This window comes from Balaenoptera ricei, chromosome 7 (assembly GCF_028023285.1).
Source record: "Balaenoptera ricei isolate mBalRic1 chromosome 7, mBalRic1.hap2, whole genome shotgun sequence".
Lineage (NCBI taxonomy): Eukaryota > Metazoa > Chordata > Mammalia > Artiodactyla > Balaenopteridae > Balaenoptera > Balaenoptera ricei.
In genome coordinates, this window is record NC_082645.1 from 76,999,407 (window position 1) to 77,023,751 (window position 24,345).

The following is a 24,345-nucleotide window of genomic DNA, read 5'->3' on the forward strand; positions in this document are numbered from 1 at the left end:
AATCTTAATTTACACTTCATACTTAAAAAGTTGAAATGTCTTTTCCTCAAAAAATAAAATGATTTTATATTATTTAGGCAAGGATTTGAAGTAAAAGAATTTTTATTTGTTGTAGTAAATTATTTTTAGTACTGTGTAATTAGGGAAATACAGATTTAAATTTTAAATTTAAAGTTAAGATAGTGATACTAGTAAAAGATTTTTGGCTATAATTTGAGAAACTTGTTTTCCTGAATGAATTCTTAACACATAATGAAGATCATACTTTTTAATATTAAACTGCTCATGGAATTATTTTTAAATAATTTAATATCTTTTATTCATATGAAAATTGTGTTCAGTTTTTGACTGATTACTATTATTTCCTATCCCAAAGTTGCAGATTAATATTGCTCAGAGGATGTGTTTTTTCATTGTTTATTACCAAGAGGATAATGTCAGCTATGTGAACTTAGAATAAGCTTAGAATAACTTAGAATAAGCTTAAGATAATGAATTTTATGACTGGTAATGAAGTTTTCCTCAGATTTCCAGTGGTAAAAGAAAAAATGTAGTATCTACTCTCTATAAATTATATCCAAATATTGTGGACACATAAAAGGAAAGGAGCACCATAATAAAGGGTGCCCATTTTTCTATTTCCCAATACTGTGCTAGGTTTGCACCCCTTTGCCAGTTTCTCATTTGACCAGAGGGCAGACACCTGGCAGGGATTTGGGGTAAGGTCTGGGAGCAGAGAATAGAGCTTTTTGTTCTCTAAATTTAAGTGGCCTCTGTAGGGATCAAACTCTCAACCTTAGCTTTGGGAGCCACAAGATCTAATCAAATGAACTATTAAAGAGCTAAACAAACATAGCCAGCGAGAAACAGAAGCTGTTTCCAGGCCACAGGAGATTTATTCTTCCTACTTCTTTTGGGGAAGCTAAGGACTCCTGAGAGAGTTAATCCATTACTTTTTTTCCCAAGAGAATGCAGTGGTTCATATCAAATATTCATTTTTTTAGGTCACTACTTTTGCACATTGTACACTAATTTACTGCCTCAGTGCACTAAAATGCAACTCAGTAGCCTGAAAAGTTAATGCATTTTCATCAAATTCTTAAGAGGTATCTACATCTCTTGAGAAAAAATGGCCTTACATAATGCATTAGATTTGCCCATCATTAAAGATTAAGGAAAACCAGACACAAACCAGATGCCCTGAAAGATTTCAGATATTCATTGTTGTGGAGCGGTATTAGATCAGGTTTATAAAGTTTTATTTGTTTGGTAAATTTATTTTTCAGCATATAAATCTTTGTAATGTTATAATGATTGTAGCATATGCCTCTATATACTTCTGAGTAAATCAAATCTTTTTTTTTTTAACTCTATTAGAATTGCATAGCAGTTGGGACCTCAGGTTCTGCAGTCAGATAGACCTGAGTTCAAATCTCAATTTTGCCACTTCTAACTATGTAATGATGGATGAGATACTTAACTTCTCTAACCTTCAGTTTCCTCATAGAGTTTTGGGGGGGATGTAATTCAATAATACATGTAAATTGCTGAGTATTCTCCCTGTCACACAGTAAGTGATTGATAACTAGTACTTGAGCACTTGGTCTTTGTTTCATGCAGAGGGGTTTGAGATTATGCTTGAATCTATCCTCCACATGAACTAGAACTGCTTCAGTTTGTAGCTGCCAATTATCAATTAACGTAGGCTAGCTCTCTAGTAAAATGTTCTAAGGCAGCCCTATCGCAAGGCACATTTCAGCTGTTTATTCTTACTACCTGGAATAGAGGAAACAAAGATCGTCATTTCCACATGGTCGCTGCTCATTACTCACGGATTCCAGGTTTGCAAATTTGTCTCATTGCCGAAACTTATTTTTTACTCCGTAATCAATACTCGTAGCGCTTTTATAGTCATTCACACACATGCACAGAGCAGCGAAAAATTTGAGGCTTCCAACACACAGGATCCCAGTTCAGGTCAACCAAGGCAATTCTCCGCCTTGTTTCAGCCCTCATGCTTATTAATAAGTGCCCTTTTTGCAATCTATATAGCACCATTTTTTTTCACATTTTTGTGTGTTTTTTGGGGGGTGACTCTTGCTGTTCAAAGTGGCCGCCAAGCATAGTGCTGAAGTGCTGTGCTCCTAGGCACAGGGAGGCTGTGCTGAAAAGTAAATAGAATGGTGGTTGCCAGGGACTGGAGGAGGGGTGGGGTGCGATGGGGGAAAGCCACTGTTCAATAGATACAGAGTTTTCAATTGGGAAGATCAAAAAGTTCTGGAGATGGATGTTGCTTATGGTTGCACAACAGTGTAAATGTACTTAATGCCACTGAACTGTACAGTTAAAAATGGTTAAATAGTCAATTTTGTTATGTATGTTTTACCACAATTTTTGAAAAAGAAGGTTGTGATAGAACTTAGGGAAAAAATTTCCTTATGGAAAAATATGTATGTTATGTAAGCTTTGTTCAGGCTTCAGTTATAGGGCTTTTGGCTGTGAATCCAATGTTAATGAATCAGCAATATATATTAAATAAGATATTTTAAAACAGAAATGCACATAAAGCAAGGTTATATATTGATTGGTTGACGAAAATGTGACCAGAGACTGACAGGATGTAACCTTGTGTTTCCCCTAGGAGCAGTGGCTCAGTAATCACTCATTCAGTGTTGGCAGTGATTTGATAGAACATAACTACTATGAATATTGAGAATCAACTATATTCAATCAATGCCTCTAGACATCAGTAATGAATGAGTTAAGAGGTCCTCAAGAAGTTTCAAGAACATATATTCCTTCTCCAGTGTCAGTGATAACAACCTTCCCAAGGCCCCAGAGCAGGAAGGTTCACCAGCAGTAGGAACCTTCACTGTGGTCTGACTGCTGGAGGCCTGGCTTTGGCTGCTTTCATGAAGACAGGACTGTGTCATTAGGGTGAGTGAGTAGAGAATTCCTTCTAGTTGATGGGAGGGCATGGTCGACCAGCTTATTGGCTTTGTCTTAGGTTTGCCATCTTTGAAAGCAGTTTCTCACAGGAGTCAATTTAGGTGGGCAGTTCACCTCTTCACAAGACTTGTATTTTTCTTTCCCACTGTTCTTCTTTGTACTGGGTGGGCCTTACATTTCTGTAACCATAAGTAAGGTAGGAAGCAAACTTCTCTCTTCTCTCTTACAAATACCAGGGGGGGATGTTTCAAAACAACTTTGAGAGTATTAGGCATATTTCCCAAAAAACATTTATGGTTTTACTCTTTGCAGTCTGGGAACTACTGAGTTCATTAATGTAAAAGCTTGCCAGAAGTTTAATGATGTGGCCAAAGAAAGGAGGAGACTAGGAATTAGAATAAGATTGAATCATGAAAAATTCAACTCTGCTGTGGGAAATAAACAGAAAGTTGTATTTTATCTGATCACTCTTGCCACTTCCTTGTGATGATAGCCCTTTGGTATCACACTGTTCTGATTATGCTTAAGGCCAGAAAAAAATTGTATAGTGCTCAACTCACATAACAGCATGAGAAAGGTAGTCATCTCACAGTGGCAATACCTGATTATCCATGCTTTCAATAGATTACAGAACAAAAATGAACAAAAACAAAAGTATCCTTGAGCCAGGGAGTAGCAGTATAGGAATAGCAGACAGGAGATCTGGAATATAGTTCTGGGTTTGTTGCTGACATTTTATGTGACCTTGAATAAGTCATTTGGCAAAGCCGTCATTTATGAATGCATGTATGCATGTATGTATGTACTGTGGACCCTTGGACAACACGGGTTTGACCTGAGAGGGTCCACTTATATGCACATTTTTCGCTAAATGTGTACTACGGTACTACACAATCTGTAGTTGGTTGAATCCTCAGATGCAAGAACCTTGGATACGGAGGGCTAACTGTAAAGTTATATACAGATTTTCAACTGGAAGACCAGTTGGCACTCCTAACCCCTGCGCTGTTTGAGTGTTAACTGTATTAATTCATTTATTATTTTATGAAATATTTTAATGCCTATTATGTGCCTGGTACCATGCTAGATTCTGAGGAGAAAACAGTGAGCCAGACAGAAACAGTCACTGTCTTCGTGAAGCCTACAATCTAGTCTCTTCAATATAAAACAGGAAGAAATTTGATGAGCTGGGCCGTTTAACTTGAGGTGTATCACCTAAAACAGTAGTTCTCACACTTCTTGGTCTCAAGATTCCTTTACTCTGAAAAGTTATTTAGGATCCTCAAAAGCTTTTGTTTGTGTGGGTCATATCTATCAATATTTAACATATTATAAATTAAAAATGAGAAATGTTAGAATATAGACATATGCAAGCATATATTCTATTTGCTGACAGAGTGATGATGTCGTCACATATCATGGAGCCTCTGGAAAAACCCCACTATACATATAAGAAAAAATGAGAGTAGCAAGAAAATGTTAGCATTGTTATGAAAATAGTTTTTACTCTACAGACTCTCTGAAAGGGTCTTCACTCCAGGGATCCCCAGACCACACTTTCCCCCAAAGTAATACATTTTATACTGCTTCAATTGAATTTTTTCCCTCTAACTTGAAGTCCCCTCATCTTAATATCTATAGTTGTACTTTTAATGAGACCTCAAACATGATTATTTTTAGACACTGTGTATTTATTTACTGATACATAATTATTGCCAAGAGCAGAAATATAAATTTTATTGTTTTATAATCACCAACTACTAACTTGTGGGTTCTCTAGAGGACATTTGCACAACATTTGTCAATTCTAGGGTGTAGGCTGCAATCTGGTCTTGAGGGATTTCTTTAGTTGGTTTTCAGGTCAGCCTTGAGGTGATAACATTCATATTATGGCAGTGTGTCGTAATAATGTCCCAGTTAACAAAACGTTTGCATTCCATTGTCCTTTAGAGGTAGTATTAATTCAGGAAAGCTTCAAAATGTGATTTCTCTCCTCCTTCCTTTCCAAAGTGGGAAGTTGACTTCCTTTCTAGTTTATTCATTATACATTTGAAATACAAAGAATAAAAATTAAGTTATAATTTTGCTTCCTCTTTTTTCCATTGAAAAAAGAGACTAGACCCAAAAGACTTAGTGTTAGTGTTAATTATATAGATTATTACAATTCTCAAATGTGTTTACTGATAACTGAACCAATAAATGAATGAATGTCTCCTTAAATACAAGAAAGTTCAACTTTCTAATTTTTCAGTAGGTATACTTTTATATTCATAATATATTGTTATGTTTATATATTTTTTTTTAAAAAAATTAATTTATTTATTTATTTTTGGCTGTGTTGGGTCTTCCTTTCTGTGCGAGGGCTTTCTCTAGTTGCGGCAAGCGGGGGTCACCCTTCATCGCGGTGTGCGGGCCTCTCACTATCGCGGCCTCTCTTGTTGCGGAGCACAGGCTCCAGACGCGCAGGCTCAGTAGTTGTGGCTCACGGGCCTAGTTGCTCCGTGGCATGTGGGATCTTCCCAGACCAGGGCTCGAACCCATGTCCTCTGCATTAGCAGGCAGATTCTCAACCACTGTGCCACCAGGGAAGCCCTGTTATGTTTATATTTATAGACTTTCTAAATGGCTCTTGTGTTTTCGGTTTGCTCTGTGGTTCATAACATTTCTATTGGGTTCCCTCTTACTCGCCCTCATAGAGAGTACCAGTACTGGGAGGTCCCTGTGTGTCCTTGCCACCTCTAGCAGTTCTGTGCTAGCGCACCGAACACTCGAACATTCCACTAGAACTTTTGCATTCAATGATCTGTGACTATGCAGAGACACTGTGTAGCTATTAACAAGACCTTGCTAGGGAGTGACCATGCTCACTGTGACACCACTATTTAAGACTACCAGAGCCGTTACCCAACACAGGTTCTATTTAGTTCAAATTGAGTCAAAAGCAGCCAGAGAGCAGAAAAGAAATCTCAGAAGGGCAGTGTGTGTGTGTGTGTGTGTGTGTGTGTGTGTGTGTGTGTGTGTGTAGGCAAGGCAAAGGCTGAACAATCTTCTTTGCCTTGACCCGGTAGGGAGACTGTGAACAGATTATGTGTGTTATAGTCTCCTCCTTATCCATATTCTTTGTTGTAAAGTACTCCTTCTCTCCCTGCTTTCTCCTTATACCAGCAGGAAGGCATTTTCCCCTGAAACTGGGATAGAATTTATTGCCTCAGTTTACCCCAAGGCATAGCTCCTTGAATAGCCAGCCCAGGTGGGCCAGAAATCAACCTATTTCCCAGAATGCTCTTTCCAACTAAGTTCCTTAGCTTCCCAGGGGTGTCTATGAGTTCCATAAGTAATTTCAAAATATATACTTAGTTTTTAAAATTAATTTTTATTGGAGTATAGTTGACTTACAATGTTGTGTTAGTTTCTGCTGTACAGCAAAGTGAATCAGTTATACATATACATATATCCACTCTTTTAGATTCTATTCCTGTATAGGTCATTACAGAGTATTGAGTAGAGTTCCCTGTGCTATACAGTAGGTTCTTACTAGTTATCTATTTTATATATAGCAGTGTGTATATGTCAACCCCAATCTCCCAATTTATCCCTCCTCCCCCTTTCCCCCTTGATAACCATAAGTTTGTTTTCTACATCTGTGACTCTATTTCTGTCTTGTAAATAGGTTCATTTGTATCATTATAAAACCTAGTTTTTGATGTATATTCTGGATCATCCAGATAACCACCTTACATCTTTGATGTCTTCATTTTATACAGTGTCTACAAATACAGTGTCTACAGTGTTATTTTAAAAAGTGTTTACAATTGAGTTTTTTACTATAATCAAGTTGGCTTCAAGTGTCATCTAAAGTGATAGGGGTTGACTTTTATCTATGAGAGTTCTCGAAAAAATTGTTTTTCCTTGAGAATGAATCTTTACATTATTCAAGCTTTGAGGACCTGGCTCAAATAATTTCTTTATTCTATTAATAGCAAGTAAGCACAGCTACTTAAGTCCTTTGCCCAAAGGCAGTGGCTGGTGTCTGGAAAAAGTCTGTGATTCACTAATTTTAGCCCCTTTTACTGGACTTGAATTTTATTTTTGTTTATGTTGAACGTACATGCAGTGAGATAGCATGCAGGGATGTCTCAGATTCCCTGATATAATATATAGCAGTCTCTAGTTGGGCTCTCAAATTTGCTACATCTACATGCTCACTTTTGGTCTAAACTTCCACGCCATTGCCCACCTCTCTGGATTAAGAAGGCACAGAAACTTCTGCCTGCAGTTATACATTTGTCCCCAAGTTTAATGAAGTAAAATTTTTAAAATTTACAGATGAGAAACAGAGTATAAGGAGTTCATTTTCATTATTTTGGATGACTGATTTCCTTCATTGATGGTTTTGTTTATTTTAGAACAAGCATGTGGTTTCTGGAGCAGATGAAATATAGATTGAATTGGCACAATTACACCTTTAGTTTTGAAATCTTTACCCTCCCTTATTATTAAGATAAGCCTTCCAGCAAACAACCACTCCCCAAGAGAAAATCTTGCAATTTTCAGGGTTTTGTTCTGGGGGAACTTTGGAAACCATTGACTCAATACAGAGTATGTTTCTGCACATAAAAAAATTTAAAAAAATTTTTTTTAGATTTAGTTTTTAAATTTAAAGTCTTAAAACACTTTAAAAAAATTAACTCCCTCTTTACTCAGTTAGTGACTTGGAAGTAGTGATAGCCATGAAAGAATTCAGTTCTTTTCAAGAGTATTCAGAAAATGTTTTCTTATTTCCTTGGAATTGCCTAAAGCATTGTTTTTCATAATTCGCAGAAGATTGACTTTCAGAGGCATTCTGTTTCCAAATTCTTTTGTAAATTCCTAGAAAGACCTCTGTAAAAATTTATTCATTTGTTTATTTATTCATTTATTTGTTCATTAAACATTTACTGGCACCTGGTTTGTGATAGAGACTATGCCAAGAACTAGAGACAGGGAAAAAAAAGATGCTTTTTGTCTAAGGAAAAAGAATTGAATTCTAGTAGATTATCATATCTAATGTACTCCTGAACAGATGGAGAAACTGAGGTCCAGAGAAAGGTTACATGACTTAAATAAGAATTAAATTAAAAACAGTTTATTTGATTCACAAAGGCAATTGGCATTGAAATACTTTGGAATCACCAGTACTTCTTTTATATTGAGTTAGGAATTTTTTTAATATTCTAAAATTAACAAATAGGGTCAGTGCCCAATTTCCTGGGTCAACGCCACAGTGGTGCCCTTTGTTCTTGGACCCAGTCCATAGTCTGGCTTGGCAACTGAAAGACCCAGTGACCTGAGTTTGGCAATTAGTGTAGGGGTTTTAGTGTCTACTGACTAAAATTACTTTGTATACCCATTTGCTCAGATATTAGGGGTTAGCCTTTCGTTACAGAACATTACTACTTCTGTCAAACTCATTTTTTGCTATTTTGAATTATATATTTACATTCTTGAAATTTTAAATTAATAAGTCAGAAGTTTTTAGTAATTTTAACTATAAAAAGTTCTATCTGACTTTCTTATTGGTTTAAAAATAGATACAATCTTGAATTACAGTAAAAACATTGTCATTTAATGTGAATGTCCATAAACATGAACATTCTGGCCCCTGCTGGGAACTCTAAGAACTACATCACCTGTACTATCAATTTTTCTAAGGGACTTCAGGTTAAACCTTGAATTCAGTTTTATATATCTTCTCTCTTTTTTTTATAACATCCCAGAATTTACTGATAAAATCCATAAGTAAGGCATTACTATTATTAAGACTCAAAATCTGTGTTAAATATTGGACATTTTTACATGATACAATGAATTTAAATCCACTGTAATACAATCAAATAGTCTACCTTAATTTTAAATATGAATAAATCTAATATTTTCCATCTTCACTCAGACTCAGAGGAGAAATCCAATGAGAGAACAGGTGAAATTTATTTATTTATTTATTTATTTTTATTGGGGTATAGTTGTTTTACAGTGTTGTGTTAATTTCTACTGTACAGCAAAGTGGAGTTCCTTGTGCTCTACAGCAGGTTCTTATTAGTTATCAGTTTTATACATATTAGTGTATACATGTCAATCCCAATCTCCCGATTCATCCCACCCCCCCCGCCCTACTCCGCACTGCTTTCCCCCCTTGGAATCCATAGGTTTGGAGAACAGGTGAAATTTAAATACTTGATAAAACGTGGTAAAGACCCTGCTTAGAATTTCATTTCATCAGATATTTATTTAACACTCACTGTTTGGTTGTGGGTAGGCGCTGAGTATATTTATGTACAACATTGCCCTACCCCTAGAGAAGAGTGGGTAATAGTTATAAACAGCACTTGAGCAAGTGCAAAGTTATGGAATAGAGTATGGACTAAGGGCCAAACCAACCGTTTCTTGGGTGTAGCTAGAATGGTAGGTACATGGGATACTTACTAGTACAAAGTGGAGAATAAATAGGAGACTGGAAACAAGATTATAAAACCTCCCCTCTCCAAAACCTATGAATAAATAAACACATTTGCCAGCCAGTAACTATGAGCTCTCTGACTTTGGACAAATTAGGAAACCTTCATTTCCTCATCTGCAAAATGGAAATGTTAGTCAAGTTGTGAGGACTACATGAGATAATAGTGTAAAGTACCAAGAACAGTGCCTGGTGCCAAGTAAGTGCTTAATAAATACTAAATATTAAAATCATTATCAACATCTAATAACAATAATATCAGTAGTGCCTAACAATATTCATATCACTAATACTGATTTTTGTATTAGATATATTTTTTAAATTGAAAATTTATAAATTTAACTTTTGTAAAGGGAGGGATGGGTATATATGATATACACAGAGGAAGATCTAAAGCAAAATGACTAGAAAACTAGAGACAAAAAGTGTGAAAAGGTCTGCCAAGCAAATGCTAACAAAAAGAAAGCTGGGGTAATGATATCAGTCAGACGGGATGACATTTAAGGCAGAAAGTATAATACAAGATGAAGGAGGAAATGTTATGATGGTAAAGGGTCTACAGAAAGGATATACCTTTCATAAATCTTAAAGCACTGAATAATGTTATACTAAAAATACATGAAGAAAAACTTCATAACTACAAGAAAGATGATCAGAAACAAAATAGTAGTGGCCTCATTTAATTCACTTCATGGATCAAGCCGTCAAAAGTTGGTAAGGATGTATTTGAACAGTGAAGTCAGTGAGGTTGATGAAATAGATGAAATAGATATCCTGTTAACTGAAAATCAACCTTATTTTTAAAAGCTCATGAGACATTTACCAAATTGACTATACATTGGCCTGCATACACACACACACACACACACACACACACACACACACACCCCTCAATTAATTCCAAAAATTAGAAATAATCCAGACCACATTTTCTGAAAACCATGCAATTTAACAAAAAATGAATGACCAAAATAAAAATGAACATCTCCACTACTTGGAAATATGAAAACTATTTAAAACAACCTTTGGTATAAAGAGGAAATAAAACTGATATTACAGAATGTGTACAAAATAATAATTAAAACATTACACACCAAAACCTGTAGAATATGACTGCTGTGTTCAGATAGTCATGGTTTCAAACATGAACACAAGAAAGAAGAAAAATAACATAGTATTTAACTCAAAAAAGTAGAAAATGAACTACAAAACAGACTGCAGATTAAACCTTAAAAAGCAGAAGAGAAATAAAAAGGTAAAATCAGAAACAGCAAAGCAGTAGAACTGATAATATGAACCTATGGCCTGTTTCCTTAAGGAGAAAAAAAAAAACCCAATACACTAGCTAAGCCAGTCAATATTAGAAATTCCAAAGAAGGCACAAATATTCTAAATCAGAAAGGAGAAAGAGAAATGATATACAGACTCCGTGAGAGAATTAAAGAATTAAAAGAGTATACTGCAAAATTATTATGCAAATAAATTTGAAGACCTGTGTGAAATTAATATATAGATTGTCTAGAAAAAAACACAAACAAAGAAGAAAATGGAATAATCACCAGAGAGGTACTCTCTGAAAAGCACCAGTTTATAGATGATTCTTCAAATAACATACAGTATTTTTCAAAATAGTGTTTTGAGATAGGCATTTTTTTACTGAAATAGAATAGTATAGAGTGCGTACTCATAGAGCAAGTATTACTATTTGAAACTTTTGTTACAGTGCATGTGTTTATGCCAGATCTCCTTTTAAAGATGCATTTCTTACTCTGGGTCACAATAAAAATACCCTGAAAGCCACTGTTCTAGAATTTTAGTAAATTAAAGAGTAAAAATAAATTCAGAAAGCTTACCAAAAAAATTAAGCTACCATAATACGGATGCTAACACCTGGCAATGAAAGCAAGAAAATAAAACTGACCCCAATTTTTAAATTAAATATTAGCAAGTAGAATTCTGCAGTACATTGAAAGAACAATATACTGTAACGAAGCCCAGTCATTCCAGCAGTGCAAACAAGGTTCAATATCTGAAATCTCTTTCAACATATTATTAGGTATTTAGAAAGAGGGGGAAAAGACAAGATCATCTTAATTTATTCCTGTAAAGCCCTTGATAGAATTTAAATAGCAGTCCTTTAATTAGGACCATTCCTTATTTAAAAACTTTCAGTAAAATACTAGTAGATGGATATTTTCTTGAAGTGATAAGCCAGCATTAATGCTAATGATGAAACACTGTGCATATTCTCATTAAAATCAGAAGTATGTTAAAGATACCCTCAGCCATAACTATTACTTGTTACTTTTCTGGAATTATTAGCCAGCACAAATACACAAGATAATGGAATAAGGCATACATATAGGACAAGAAAAGGCAAAGTTGTCATTATTTTTGCAGGTGGTATAATTTAATGCCTATAAAATATAAATAATTGACAAAAATATGTATATTAAATTCAGTAAGGTGGTATATTACAAAACTAATGCACTCTGAAATCATAGATTTTCTTTATACAAAAAGTAATCAATTAGAAAATATAATGAACAAAAAAGATGCCATTCAAAATAACAGCCAAAACTAAACCAAAGCAAGTGAAAACACCCAAGGAGAGAACTCAGCTAGAAGTATGCAGGCCCTACCTTACTAGTTCTTAACCCTGACTGGGGTTAAGCTCTTAATAAATACACAACTCCTGTGCTCTACACCAAACCAGTTAAGCCTTTGCTGATGGGGCCTAAACATCTGTATTTTTTTAAACTGTCTGAGTGATTATAATGTAAAACCAGGGTAAAAAAACCACTGCTCCATATGAAGAAAATATTAAAACTCAAATAATAAATGGAAAGACATACCCTATTCTTGAATAGGAAGACTCAATGATGTATAAATGTCATTCTCTTTAGTCTATAAATGCAAAGTAATTTCCAATTAAAACATCAGTTAATTTTTAAATGTAACAAATATTTCAGAATAGCTAGGTAAATGTTGATGAGAAAGAGGAATGAGAGAGAATTAGCATTAATGGATATGAAAACATTTTAACGACCGGTAATTTAAAATAGCACAGTATTTATAGAAGAATTAAAAGAGAAGTGAAACAGAAAAAAAGAATGAAAAATAAACACAAGCATGTAAGAAAACTACTTAAGTGATAAAAGTGTCATTTTAAGTTAGGCCATTAAATAGATGGATTATGTATTGGCATTGGGACAGATATAGCCATATGGACCCCTGGCCACTAGATTGTAATCTCCATGAAGATAGGAACAATTTCATATTCACCAAAAATTTAAATCTCAGAAATGAAACAGTATGAGAGTAAAATGTGAGTGTTTTTTAAATACCATAATGTAAATTTTAGACTGGATATCATATAGTCCAAGCATGTATAGGTCCATGAATTAGTTTGAGGTTTTCTTTGCCATGATGAAACTTAAAATTAACTAGGCCTATTTATCAATCTTTTCTATTGTAGCTTGGTAAATATGCCCAGATAAAAGTTTAAATTTCAGCATGGCAAAGAAAACATCAAAGTCATGCACAATACAAAATATTTTCCAGTTTTTCTTGTGATTATTTCTTTGACCTCGATTATTTACAAGTATGTTGTTCAGTTTCCAAATACTTGGAGATTTTCTAAATATATTTTTGTTACTGATTTCTAGTTTAATTCTATTCTAATCAAAGAACATACTCTGTATGATTTCAATCCTTTTTCATTCTTTGAAGCTGGTTTTATGGCCCAGCAGATGGTCTATCTGGATGAATGTTTCAGGAGCACTTGAAAAGAATGTGTATCCTGTTGTTGTTGAGTATAGGGTTCAAGGTGTCAATTAGGTCAAGTAGGGTTGTTTAAGTTATGTATATCCTTACTTATTTTCTATCTACTTATTCTATCAATTACTAGGAGAGGAGTTTTGAAGTTCTGTCAATTTTTGCTTCATGTATTTTGAAGCTCTGTAATTGGATGAAATACATATCTACAATTGTTATGCTTTTGTGATTAATTAAATTGACTTTCTTTGTGGTTATGAAATGTCCCTCTTTATATCTGGTAATATTCCCTGTCCTGAAATCTGCTTTACCTTGTATTAATATAGCCACTCCAGATTGCTTAGGATCAGTGTTTGCATGGTGTATCTTTTCCCATCCATTTACTTTCAACCTATCTGTGTCTTTATTTTTAAAGTGGGTTTCTTGGGAGTTCCCTGGTGGTCTAGTGGTTAGGATTCGGTGCTTTCACTGCCATGGCCTGGGTTCAATCCCTGGTCGGGGAACTGAAATCCTGTAAGCCATGTGGTGCAGCCAAAAAGAAAAGAAAAAGAAAAACATTACAAAAATAAAATAAAGTGGGTTTCTTGTAGACCAGATATAATTTGGTCTTGCTTTTTAAATCTAATCTTGCAACCTTAGCCTTCTATTGGGAATATTTAGATTATTTACATTTAATGCAGCTATCAGTATGACTTGGTTTAAGTCTAGCACGTCGCTATTTGTTTTCTATTTGTCACACCTGTTCTTTGTTCCATTTTTCTTCTTTTTCCATCTTCTTTCATATTGAGTATTTTTTAGTGATTTATTCACTATGCCTGATTGTTTCATTTATGTAGTGGTTGCTCTAGAGTTATAATATGCATCTTTAACTTATCACAGTCTACCTTCCAATTAATTATATTTTACTGCTTAATGTATAATGTAAGAACCTCATAATGATGTACTTCCATTTCTCCTGTCCCATCCAGTTGTGTAGTTGCTGTCATACATTTTACCTCTACCCGTGTTATATATTCCCTAATACATTGTTACTATTTTTGCCTTTAACAATTAATTTTATTTAAAAAGTCTTTATATCTATGCATATATTTATTAATTCCAGCACTCTTCATTCCCTTGTGTAGACCAGGATTTCTCACACTCAGCACTATTAACACTTTGGGCTGGATAATTCTTTGCTGTGGGTGACTGTCCTATGCATTGCGGGATGTTTAGCAGCACCCCTGGCTCTACTTATTAGATGCCAATAACAGCTCTCCCCCAAATTGTGCTAACCAAAAATGTCTCCAGACATTGGCAGATGTTCCCCAGGGGACAAAACTGTCAACAGTTGAGAACCACTGGTGTAGATTGAAGTTTCTATATGAAATCATTTTCCTTCAGCGTGAAAACATTTTTTGAACATTTGTTTTACTTCAGGACTGTTGGTGAAACAGTCTTTCAGGTTTTTTTTGTCTGAAAAAAAGGCATTTTTCACTTTTATTTTTGAAGGGTATTTTCACTGGGTGTAAAATTCTCTATTACCATTATTTTCCTTCAAGTATTTTAAAGATGTCCTTTTATTGTCCTCTACATTGCATTGTTTCTGATGAGACATCAGTGGTAATATTTATCATCGTTCTTGTATGTAGTATGTCTTTTTCTTTGACTACTTTTAAGACTTTTTCTTTATCATTGGTTCTCAGCAGTTTTAATATGGTGTGCATTGATGTGGTTTTCTTTCTGTTAATTCTGCTTGTGGTTCATTGGCTTTTCTGGATTTGAGGGTTTGGAGCTTTCATCAATTTTGGAAAAAGTCTAACCATTATTACTCATATATTTTTTCTTCCCTGTTCCTTTCTAGGACTGTAATTGCACATATATTAATTAGACAATTTGATGTTGTCCCACAGATCACAGAGGCTCTGTTAATATATTTTTCACTCCCTTTTTCTCTGTGTGCCTCAGTTTTGACAGCTATTTGGTATCTTTCTGGTTCATTGATTTTTTTTTCTGCAGTGTCTAATCATCTATTAATCTCCTCAAATGACATTTTCATTTCAGATATTGTATTTCATCCCTAGAAAATCCATTTGGTTCTTTTTTATATCTTCCATTTCTTTCCTTATTATGTTCATGTTTTCTTTTAAAACTTTGAGCATATTTATAAAGACTTTTATAATTTTTTTAAATTAATTAATTTATTTATTTTTGGCTGTGTTGGGTCTTCGTTTCTGTGCAAGAGCTTTCTCTAGTTGTGGCAAGCGGGGGCCACTCTTCATAGCGGTGCGCGGGCGTCTCACTATTGCGGCCTCTCTTGTTGCGGAACACAAGCTCCAGACGCACAGGCTCAGTAGTTGTGGCTCACGGGCCTAGTTGCTCCGCGGCATGTGGGATCTTCCCAGACCAGGGCTCGAACCCATGTCCTCTGCATTAGCAGGCAGATTCTCAACCACTGCGCCACCAGGGAAGCCCCTATAATGACTTTTAATATCCTTGTCTCCAAATTCCATCATCCATGTCTTTTTGTGTGTGTGTCTATTATATTGACTGTTTTTTTTCTCCTCATTTTGAGTCACATTTTCATGCACATTTGTATGTCTGCCAATTTTTTATTGGATGTAGGAAATTGTAAATGCTATGTTATAGAGTGTCTAAATATTATTGTCTTTCTTTAATGAGTGTTGAAGTTGGTTTAGACAAGCAGGTAAGTTACTTGTAGATCAGCTTGATGTTTTTGAGGCTGACTTTCAAGTTTGCTAGGGTGGGTCTACAGTAGCCTTTAGTCCAGGCCTAGTTTAATCTAATTAGGAACATATGACCTATTTGAGGTCATTTAATGCCCTGGATACTCAACAAGTCTTCTACTCTGGCTGGTCAGAACTTGGAGCCCTTTGTGACCTTGAAGAAGTGTTCAACTTACAGTTCCCTGGTTGTTCTTTGCCTGGCCCATAAAGTTTAACTCTATTTGCAGCCTGTTTCAGATTCAAAGGAACCCTGTGCAGATTTCTGGAGTCTTCCTTTGAATAGCTCCCTCCTCACTGGCACCCCACCCCACAATATCCAGCGTCCTCCGCCTCCCCTATTTCTGATCTCTGTTTCCCCAACTTAGCAAGATTATTGTGCTCGGCTTGGCTTCACTTCTCCGCATTGTGATCCAAAATGTGCCTCCAGAGCAATTCTATGGATCATTCATTTGTTTCCCTTCTCTTAGGGATCACAGTCTTATTCTGTCTGTGTCCAGTTTCTGAAAGAGTTGTTTTATCCTGTTTTCTAATTATTTACAGCAGGAAGGCAAGTACAGTACCTGATAACAAATGTGGCCTGATGTAGAAGTCCCCTTGGAAGACAAACATTACAAAGAGGGGGAAATGAAACACTTATGAGGGGAAGAAGGCTAAATTTCTCTTACCTTCAATTACCCTTAAGAATAAGAAAATAGTTAACAACCCATTAGAAAAATGACAAAAAAGAAATACAAATTTCCAATAAACCCGTGAAAAGATGTTCAGCCTCACTCATAAGTAAGAATAACATTAAAATATCAGTGAAATACCATTTCTCATTCAAGTGCTAGAATAAGCATTGGAAAATAGCCCCCTCTTTCCCTCTTGGTGGGAGTGTAAATTTTAATTTTTATCCACTTTGTAGGGCATTTTGGCATTCTCTTTCAAAATTTTAAATGTGCCATGCCCTTTGACCCAACAATTCTGTTTTCTAGGATTTTCCCCTCAGATCAACCTGCACAAACTCTCAAAAATATTTGTAGAGTGTATAATATTGAAAAGTTGAAAATACCCTACATGTCCAATAATTAGAAATAAATTAAATAAATTATAGTATATCCAGGCAAATCTGTGTGTATGTACTGACATAGAAAGATAAATATAATATACTAAGTAGAAAAAGCAAAATTTAGAACAGATTTTATAACTATGAAAAAAAGAAAAGTTACATTTAATATATGTATGCTTTCTCCATAGATATTTCATCTAATCCTATGACTTTAATATTAAATATTTGCTGATGCTTGCTCCAGACTCATATTCAACAGTCTGTTACATCCCTTTTGGATAGTTAATACGAATTTCCAATTTAACATGCCCAGTTACCAATACTCTCCTCCCCACCCAGTCCTCTCCATTTCACTACGTGGCACCATCATTCAACAACTTGCTCATGTCAAACACCTGGGACTCGAGGAATTTTTCTTGATAAGTTCCCAGCTCCACACTGTTCAATGGCAATAAAGGAGTCAGAAAGCTGGAAGGTTAATAGACTATTTCTTGGTTGAGGGATAATAAAATAGCTACCACTTTTTTCTTAGCTAGCAATAAATTAGTCACTGAATCAGATACTTCATATACATTATTTCATTTAATCCTCACTACATCTATAAGGCAAGTGTTATTTCTCCATTTTATAACTAGAGTTTAAGATTTCAGGTGATAATGTGCTTTAATGAAAAATGAGGGGTGTGTGTTAGTGTGTTTATGTATAAATCCTCTCATGTTTCTCTTTCTTTGTTGCAGCCCACAGGTCCTGCCAGAAGACAGTTACCAGGTACTATAGATATCCTGAGAACACCAATATGGTCCCAAGGAAGGTGCTAGTGGAAGCATATCAGGCACTTCCTGTGAGGTGCTGATTCTCACAGGAAGGTGCTGATTCTCACAGCTGGTGTGTGCAGATAGGCCTCAGATCTCACTCTTAACCATTTCAAATTCTGTGATTCAGAATTCATTCTTCCTCAGTTATATAAAAAGTTGTCCTTCTTCCTCAGTTATATAAAAAGTTGTCCTTCTTCCTCAGTTATATAAAAATATTAGCTGGCTCTATGTGTAGAAGAATGTCATTTTTTTAAAATAAGTGTATTCAGCATGACATTATTTAGTCAGCAGAGTTGCAAGCAAGTTTTGAAAATTAATTTCATCAGATGCTGTGCTAAGTATCAGTAACAAAAAAAAGTAATAAAGACACGATGCCCCTGATGACCTCACATTCCAGTGGGGAAGACAGACTTGTAAACAGATATGTTAAAGTAGGAGGTGGTAAGTGCTCTTCTGAAGACTGAGCAAAGAGCTGTCAGTGCAAAAGCACAGAGGACTCTGCCTCAGGAAGTCAAGAAGGTTTAACAGAATAGGTGACATTTGAGCTAGATCTTGAAGGATGGGCAAGAATTTGCCAGATGAATGAGATGATCTCTATATAAAGTGCCTAGTATAGGGTCAGGCAGTTGGTAGGACCCAATAAATGGTAACATCTAGTTCCAGTCAGAAAAGTGTCCCAGGCAGAGGACACAGGTCAGTTCAATTCAAGAAGCATTATTGAGTACTTTGTATATGTCAGGCACCGTTCCAGATTTCTTAGCCCTTTGTGCCAGGCACATCCTGTGAAGACAAATAATTACACAAGGGTCTGGTGTGAGCCATGTCCAGATCTACTATTTATAGACTTTGCTCTCAAGTTGGAGCAGGGATGTTTGCTTTAACACCGCTGACACATTCCATCTTGATTGCAGCCCCCTACGGCAGCACTGACAGCGCTGAGACGTAAGCGGCTAAAGGCTGTTCCAGGCCCAACTTCATGAAGGCAGTCATGACAGTCTAGTCTGTCTCCCCCCTTGTGTTGTGGGCCACTTTGATCTGTACTTGGATCAGGTAACAGCTCTTCCTCATAGCATGGATGGAAGAGTCCAGATGCCTGCATTTCTGTCCCAGCTCATTGGCCCCGTGGGCGCCACCTGCCCTCTCTTCAATAAGCCCCTTTATCATACCCGATCATCAAATCTTGATGCTTTATTCTTCATAGCAGAGTACAGAATAGTATAGAATAAATAGAATCTACACTGTTATTTGAATTTGTTATACTAAACACAGAATGTATACATTTCCACATCTAAAACAGAATATTTCTAAATTTAAGGAACATTCTGTAACTGTTTTCAACGGCTGTTTTACTAGCATAGATTACAGACAATGGAAGGAATGTGCCAGGTGTTTCACAAACGTTTTATTTAATTATCACAATTCTATGAGATAGGAATTATTATAACCGTTATATAAACTAAGAAACTAAGCCACAGAATATTTAACTTATGAAAGACTAAAAATAGTAACGCTTGGATTTGAAATCAGTTCTATCCAACTCCAACCCCACTTTCTTTTCTCTATAGCAGTGTCCAGTTTTAATGCTACCATTAATGTGTTTCTACTACTTGCCAGACACAATGTGAAATGCTCAAATACATTCTAACTTGCATGAATTTTTTTAAAGTATAACACTAAGTACCTTGCTAAACCAGCCAGCATATTATAGCTCTCAACTTCAAGCCTAGGTCTGATACTCAAACACCACTGGTTCTCAAACCTGGGAGTGCATTGGAATAAAATGGGGAACTTAAAAGAAAAGCCCTACCCAACCCCCGGAGTCTAATTTAATTGGTCTGGAGTAGAGCCCAGGTGATTTTAATGTGCTGTCTGCTTTGAGACCATAGCTCTCAAAAGTGAATAGGAAGCTTGAGGTAAGGCCTGCTTTCATTTATCAGGGTAAATTGGTGGCAAATGGGTTTGGTGGACTATTTTTAAAGTGAGTGTATTTCCTAGAAAGTACTAAAGAACACAGAGGAAGGAATGTGGGCTTTGGAGTAAGAGAGACCAACTTTGAACCTTAGCTTTGATACTTTCTTGCTGTGTGGCCCTTGGCAAGTTATTTAGCATTTTGTCAAGTACTGATTCTGAAAGGAGTAAAAGGTGTCTTTGAGAAGAGGATTCTACCTTGGAACAAATGGAGTGAACGCTGCCTCTGGTGGCCTGGTACTGGGGGGCAGTCCGCACACAGTACATTGAGAAGGGCCTCTCTGCCCCCCCGTGCCCTCTGCCGATCGCTCCCCAAGCCGGCGGGGATGATTCCTTAACTGTCAGGCCACATGGCATTGTTGAGAGGTGACCAGGAAGGGAGGATTCCCTTTTAGCCTCCGATGCCAGGGTATGGTATGTATGCTTGGGTGGGAGGGAAAGGGGAAGAATATTTTTAATGTTTTATATTAGATCTGAAATATATTTTACAATAGAAACAATGCCTGGATGGTAATTAGGCTTCCTGGTTATTCATTTAAAGCTTATTCATAATTTTGCCAGAAATAGACTATATTTTATATACAAATAGCACTGTATTTCAATAACCTTTTGGGGCCAATAGGCTTTGAAGAATTAGTGTGTAAACATAGCCATCATTTACAACATTGTTTCTATGAGAAATATGGGTCACTACTTGGGACTCCAAGAAACTGCTCCTTTCCTCTCTAACTCAGCTTAACAAATATTGTGCCCACTGGTCATCTAGAGAGAGGGAATGAAGCAGCTCAAAGAATGCTGCTTGTCTTCCAGAGTTTAGCAGAACTCTTTTAGCTACTAATTATAAGATCACAACATACTTGAGGTCAGGGCCCATTTCTTTCCTTCATTTGTATCCCGTTTCCTCCCAAGCAACCTAGCATGTAATAAGAGCATATAGTGTATATAGTGTACATTAACATATACATAGGTTAAATTTGAAATCAGTGGTGATCTCACTGTCAGTGGCAAACAGGACACTGGTGGTCCATTACCCTGCAGTGACAAAATGTTCCTCAAATGATCACACTGTTTCCTGGAATTGGGTGCCTTCTAATGACAAGAATTTAGGAGACTTAGTGGCTGTTACAGTGGAAATTATAAGAGCTGTGGGGTGGTTCTGACTGCACTGGAAAGCTTACCTAAAGGAAATGACAGAATCAGAAATTTACATTTTTAATTCCGGGCACTGTCAGAGAATCAGAAAGCTTCCTTGACTACCTAAAAAAAGTCTTATTTCTTGTACCAGTGGGGCTGAGGTACACAAAAGACAAACCTAAGTTTGATTCTGCAACTTTATGCATTACGATGCAGGCTTTCTAGGCATTGATTAGGAGAGTGGGATCCTGAGAATGGGAATACTTGGATAAGTTCTAACAAATCCAGCTGCCTTGAATCGCCAAATCCCACTGAGTCTTAGTTGTCTATAGAAGCAATCCTTCCTCCTCTGTCTGATAATCTTAGTCTCTCTCTGCCTTATAACCTGTTTTAATATTACCTGAGGTAGTCGATTTGTCAGAGTTTAAGGAATCTCCTCAAGGTCAAACCCACTACTTCTCATTGCTTCCAGACCCAGGCCTATTCCATAATTAGATTCAGATACTGAAGACTTCAGGGAAGAAAAGGAAAAGAAAAAAAATATGCATGATGATTGTAGTCCTTATTTCTACACAGTTTATGGGCCATAGTTGGTATTTGCAAGTTCCTTCGTCCACTACCTTTTCCCTGTTCCCTTTGTCTTCAGATAATACTTTAGCTAGTTGTGATTGTCAGTTAGGGTGACCTAAACTTCCATCCCTGAAAAAGCTGAACCATTAATCGTTCTTGCTTGGCTTGGGTTGCTCTAATCTTCTAGTAGATTTTACCATGGACATGGGAGTACTAAGAGTTGCCCAGAAAATCCCTGGGCTTCCAGACATAGTCCTCCCTCCCTTTGCTGTGCAGTACTAACCCTTCTCCTACTTTATAATTAGAATTGATTGCCCCAGCCAATACAGTAATCCCCTGTTTTGCTTGCTGGTTCGGTGGCATGAAGAACTCAAGTGGCTGATGTGGCAGTCTCAGCTCCCATTCAGTGGAACTCTTCTGGTGTTTCCTAGAAGAAGTATTCCTCCTTGGAAACTAAGAGCATAACATTGTGGGGCTGGAGATACAAGTTATGTGATTAGGTCATTAGCAATTATAATGAAGGGGCCACAACTCATTATAATTCTATATTATAAGTAGCCTGGCTATGGGAGAAATAGCATTATATATTGGTTTCTGGCTCAGAGAATTCAGTATAGCTTGTGGGACAGCTCCCCAGTCCCACAAGTGGTAACATAAGTGGGTTGTCAATAGATCATTCCACCATTCTATCAAGGCAGCTTCTCCCTATGGACATGAAACCATGTCTTCAATTCTTATTCTTTTCATGGAGTTCCTTAGTCAAAAGAAATATTTTATGGGGCTCTAGGAAAGTAAACAAAGCAGTTTACTCTAGCAGAAACACTATAGGCAAAGAAGGCAAATCCAAATCCAGGTGGTATCTTTCCTCCATGACAATAGAGGTTCAGTGTAATCCATCTGCCATTAGGTGGCTGACAAGTCCTAGAATTGATGCCATTTTAGGAGCTCAATGTGGATTTCTGACGTTGATGAGATAGGCACTAATCAGTGCAAGTAGCCAGATCAGCCTGGGTGAAGGGAAGCCTATATTCTTGAGCCCACACTCTTGCCAGGCCCATTATCAAGCACCAGGGTGACTGGGGAAGACAGTAACTGATATCCACAAGATTGGTCATACTGTTTACTTGATTATTGAGGATCTTTTTCAACGGATACCTTTTAGTAAGCTTCTTTATAGGACACAAATATCCTCACACTGCCCACTCTGAGAGGTCCATCTGTGTAACTTTTCTTCAGACTTCCTTTTAACCAATCTCCTAATCCTGTTTCTTCAAGACCCTGACTCCTTAGCCAAATAGCACTTGCCCATAAATCGATGTAGATCTCTACTTCTGTCCATCTCTCTGCCAAGCAGAGCGGACAGTCAGGTTTTAATATCTACATCATGAAGTCTTCTACCCTGAGGTCTTGCCACCTTCTCAGGGGCAGCCTCAGAGCAGGCTGTACGGTGTGAAAGCGATAAGCCTCTATACCCTTTCTAGTCCGAATGGAACAAACGTCTATCTTGTTCTCGTTGCTTAAATCCCTCCTCTTCCTTCCTTCTCCAGGGTTCCTAGCATAATCTTTTCTATAAAAGATAAGAGGAAAATTTTAAACCTCAGATAGCTTAAGTGTTCCCCGTGCAAAAAATTCCCCAAGTTAAAAAAAAGAAAAAAGAATCAGGCTATCTGCTTGAATAGTTGGAGAAGAAAAAAATTACAAAGAAAATAATAAAAATAATATCTCAGAAACTATCCTACACATAATTCTTTGTTTTTTAAAGCTCTTTCAAATACTTTATCTTATTTGAACCTCACTGAAACACAGTGAAGTAAATATAGCCAATATTGTACTCATTTAAAGATCACAGAACTGAAAATGTAGAAGGAGAAAAGTGGCTTTGCCAAAGTTTCCATACTAGCTAAGAATATAAGCAGGGACCAGGAACTTGCCTCCCAGTACAATGATAGGAGAGTGAATGCACAAACCCCATGGTCATGATATGTCTTGGGAGCTCTGATTTATGAAGTGGAGGAAGAGAGATGTTGATTGAAGGGAGAAAGATGAAGAAGCAGAGCACTCAGGAACCGGTGACCCTAGTGCACTGAGTAGAAGGTAAGAGTCAGAGTCAGGCTTTCCAGAGAATCCTGGTATAAGAGCAATTCCCATATGTGTGATTTCATTTTTGTCCTTTTTCTTAGTATAATATCAGGAGATTTTTACAGATGAACAACAGGCAAGGACATAAAAAGCATACTCAAGCCCAAAGAAATATTTCAAATGTATCAAAACAGCCGAGGTGGGGAACATAGGTAACCTAGTGAAGGACAGAACAACTTAACATTCCAGAAATACATTTGATTCTGATACGATGTTGTATAAGCTCATAAAGCCCAAAGAGGAAAGAAAAAAAAATGAATGTCATGTTAGTATGGATTAGAAATTTCTCTTTTCAGCAAAACTGAGTCTTAGCTAATCAAATCAAGTGAATAGTTTATTTTAAAATCAGTTTAAGTTCCTGAGATTTTGCTTGGCCTCCTCATTTTGTGTGTTATAGATACTTTTATTTGTTGTGACAGAAAACTCCACTTGTATAAACAGGCCCAAGAACTGGACAGATGTCTTTATTTCCTGGTAATCCCAGCTCTGTGACCTAAAACAAGTCCTTTAAACTCTGTGGGCTAAAGGCCTGTTTCATCAGTTATGAAATAAAGAGAGAATGCTAGATGCTCTCTAAGCCTTCTCCCAGCTTTCGAACTCAATTATTCTGTGAAAATTGTAATTATCCTTACACAGGCCGTGACTTGGGTTCTTGAGTTTAAAAATAAAAAAATAGGCTCCAGCAGGGGTCACTATAGTCCCATCGAGCCCTAAGTCTGAATCTCT

The 24,345-nt window shown here is 36.5% G+C and overlaps 1 protein-coding gene across 19 annotated transcripts in view; it reads left to right on the forward strand.

Moving 5' to 3' along the window:
- Positions 1 to 24,345, forward strand: part of C7H2orf88 (chromosome 7 C2orf88 homolog) — a 312,337-nt gene that overhangs the window by 164,672 nt on the left and 123,320 nt on the right. For 18 of the 19 annotated variants that reach the window (XM_059928347.1, XM_059928349.1, XM_059928346.1 and 15 more), the window contains one exon: positions 17,731 to 17,761. The exons of the other annotated variant lie outside the window; for it this stretch is intronic. Coding sequence is in view for 7 of the 18 variants with exons in the window: in XM_059928366.1 (XP_059784349.1) it covers positions 17,731 to 17,761 (31 nt within the window). In the remaining 11 variants the exon portion in view is untranslated. The remainder of the gene's footprint in view (positions 1 to 17,730; positions 17,762 to 24,345) is intronic. 19 annotated transcript variants of the gene reach the window in all.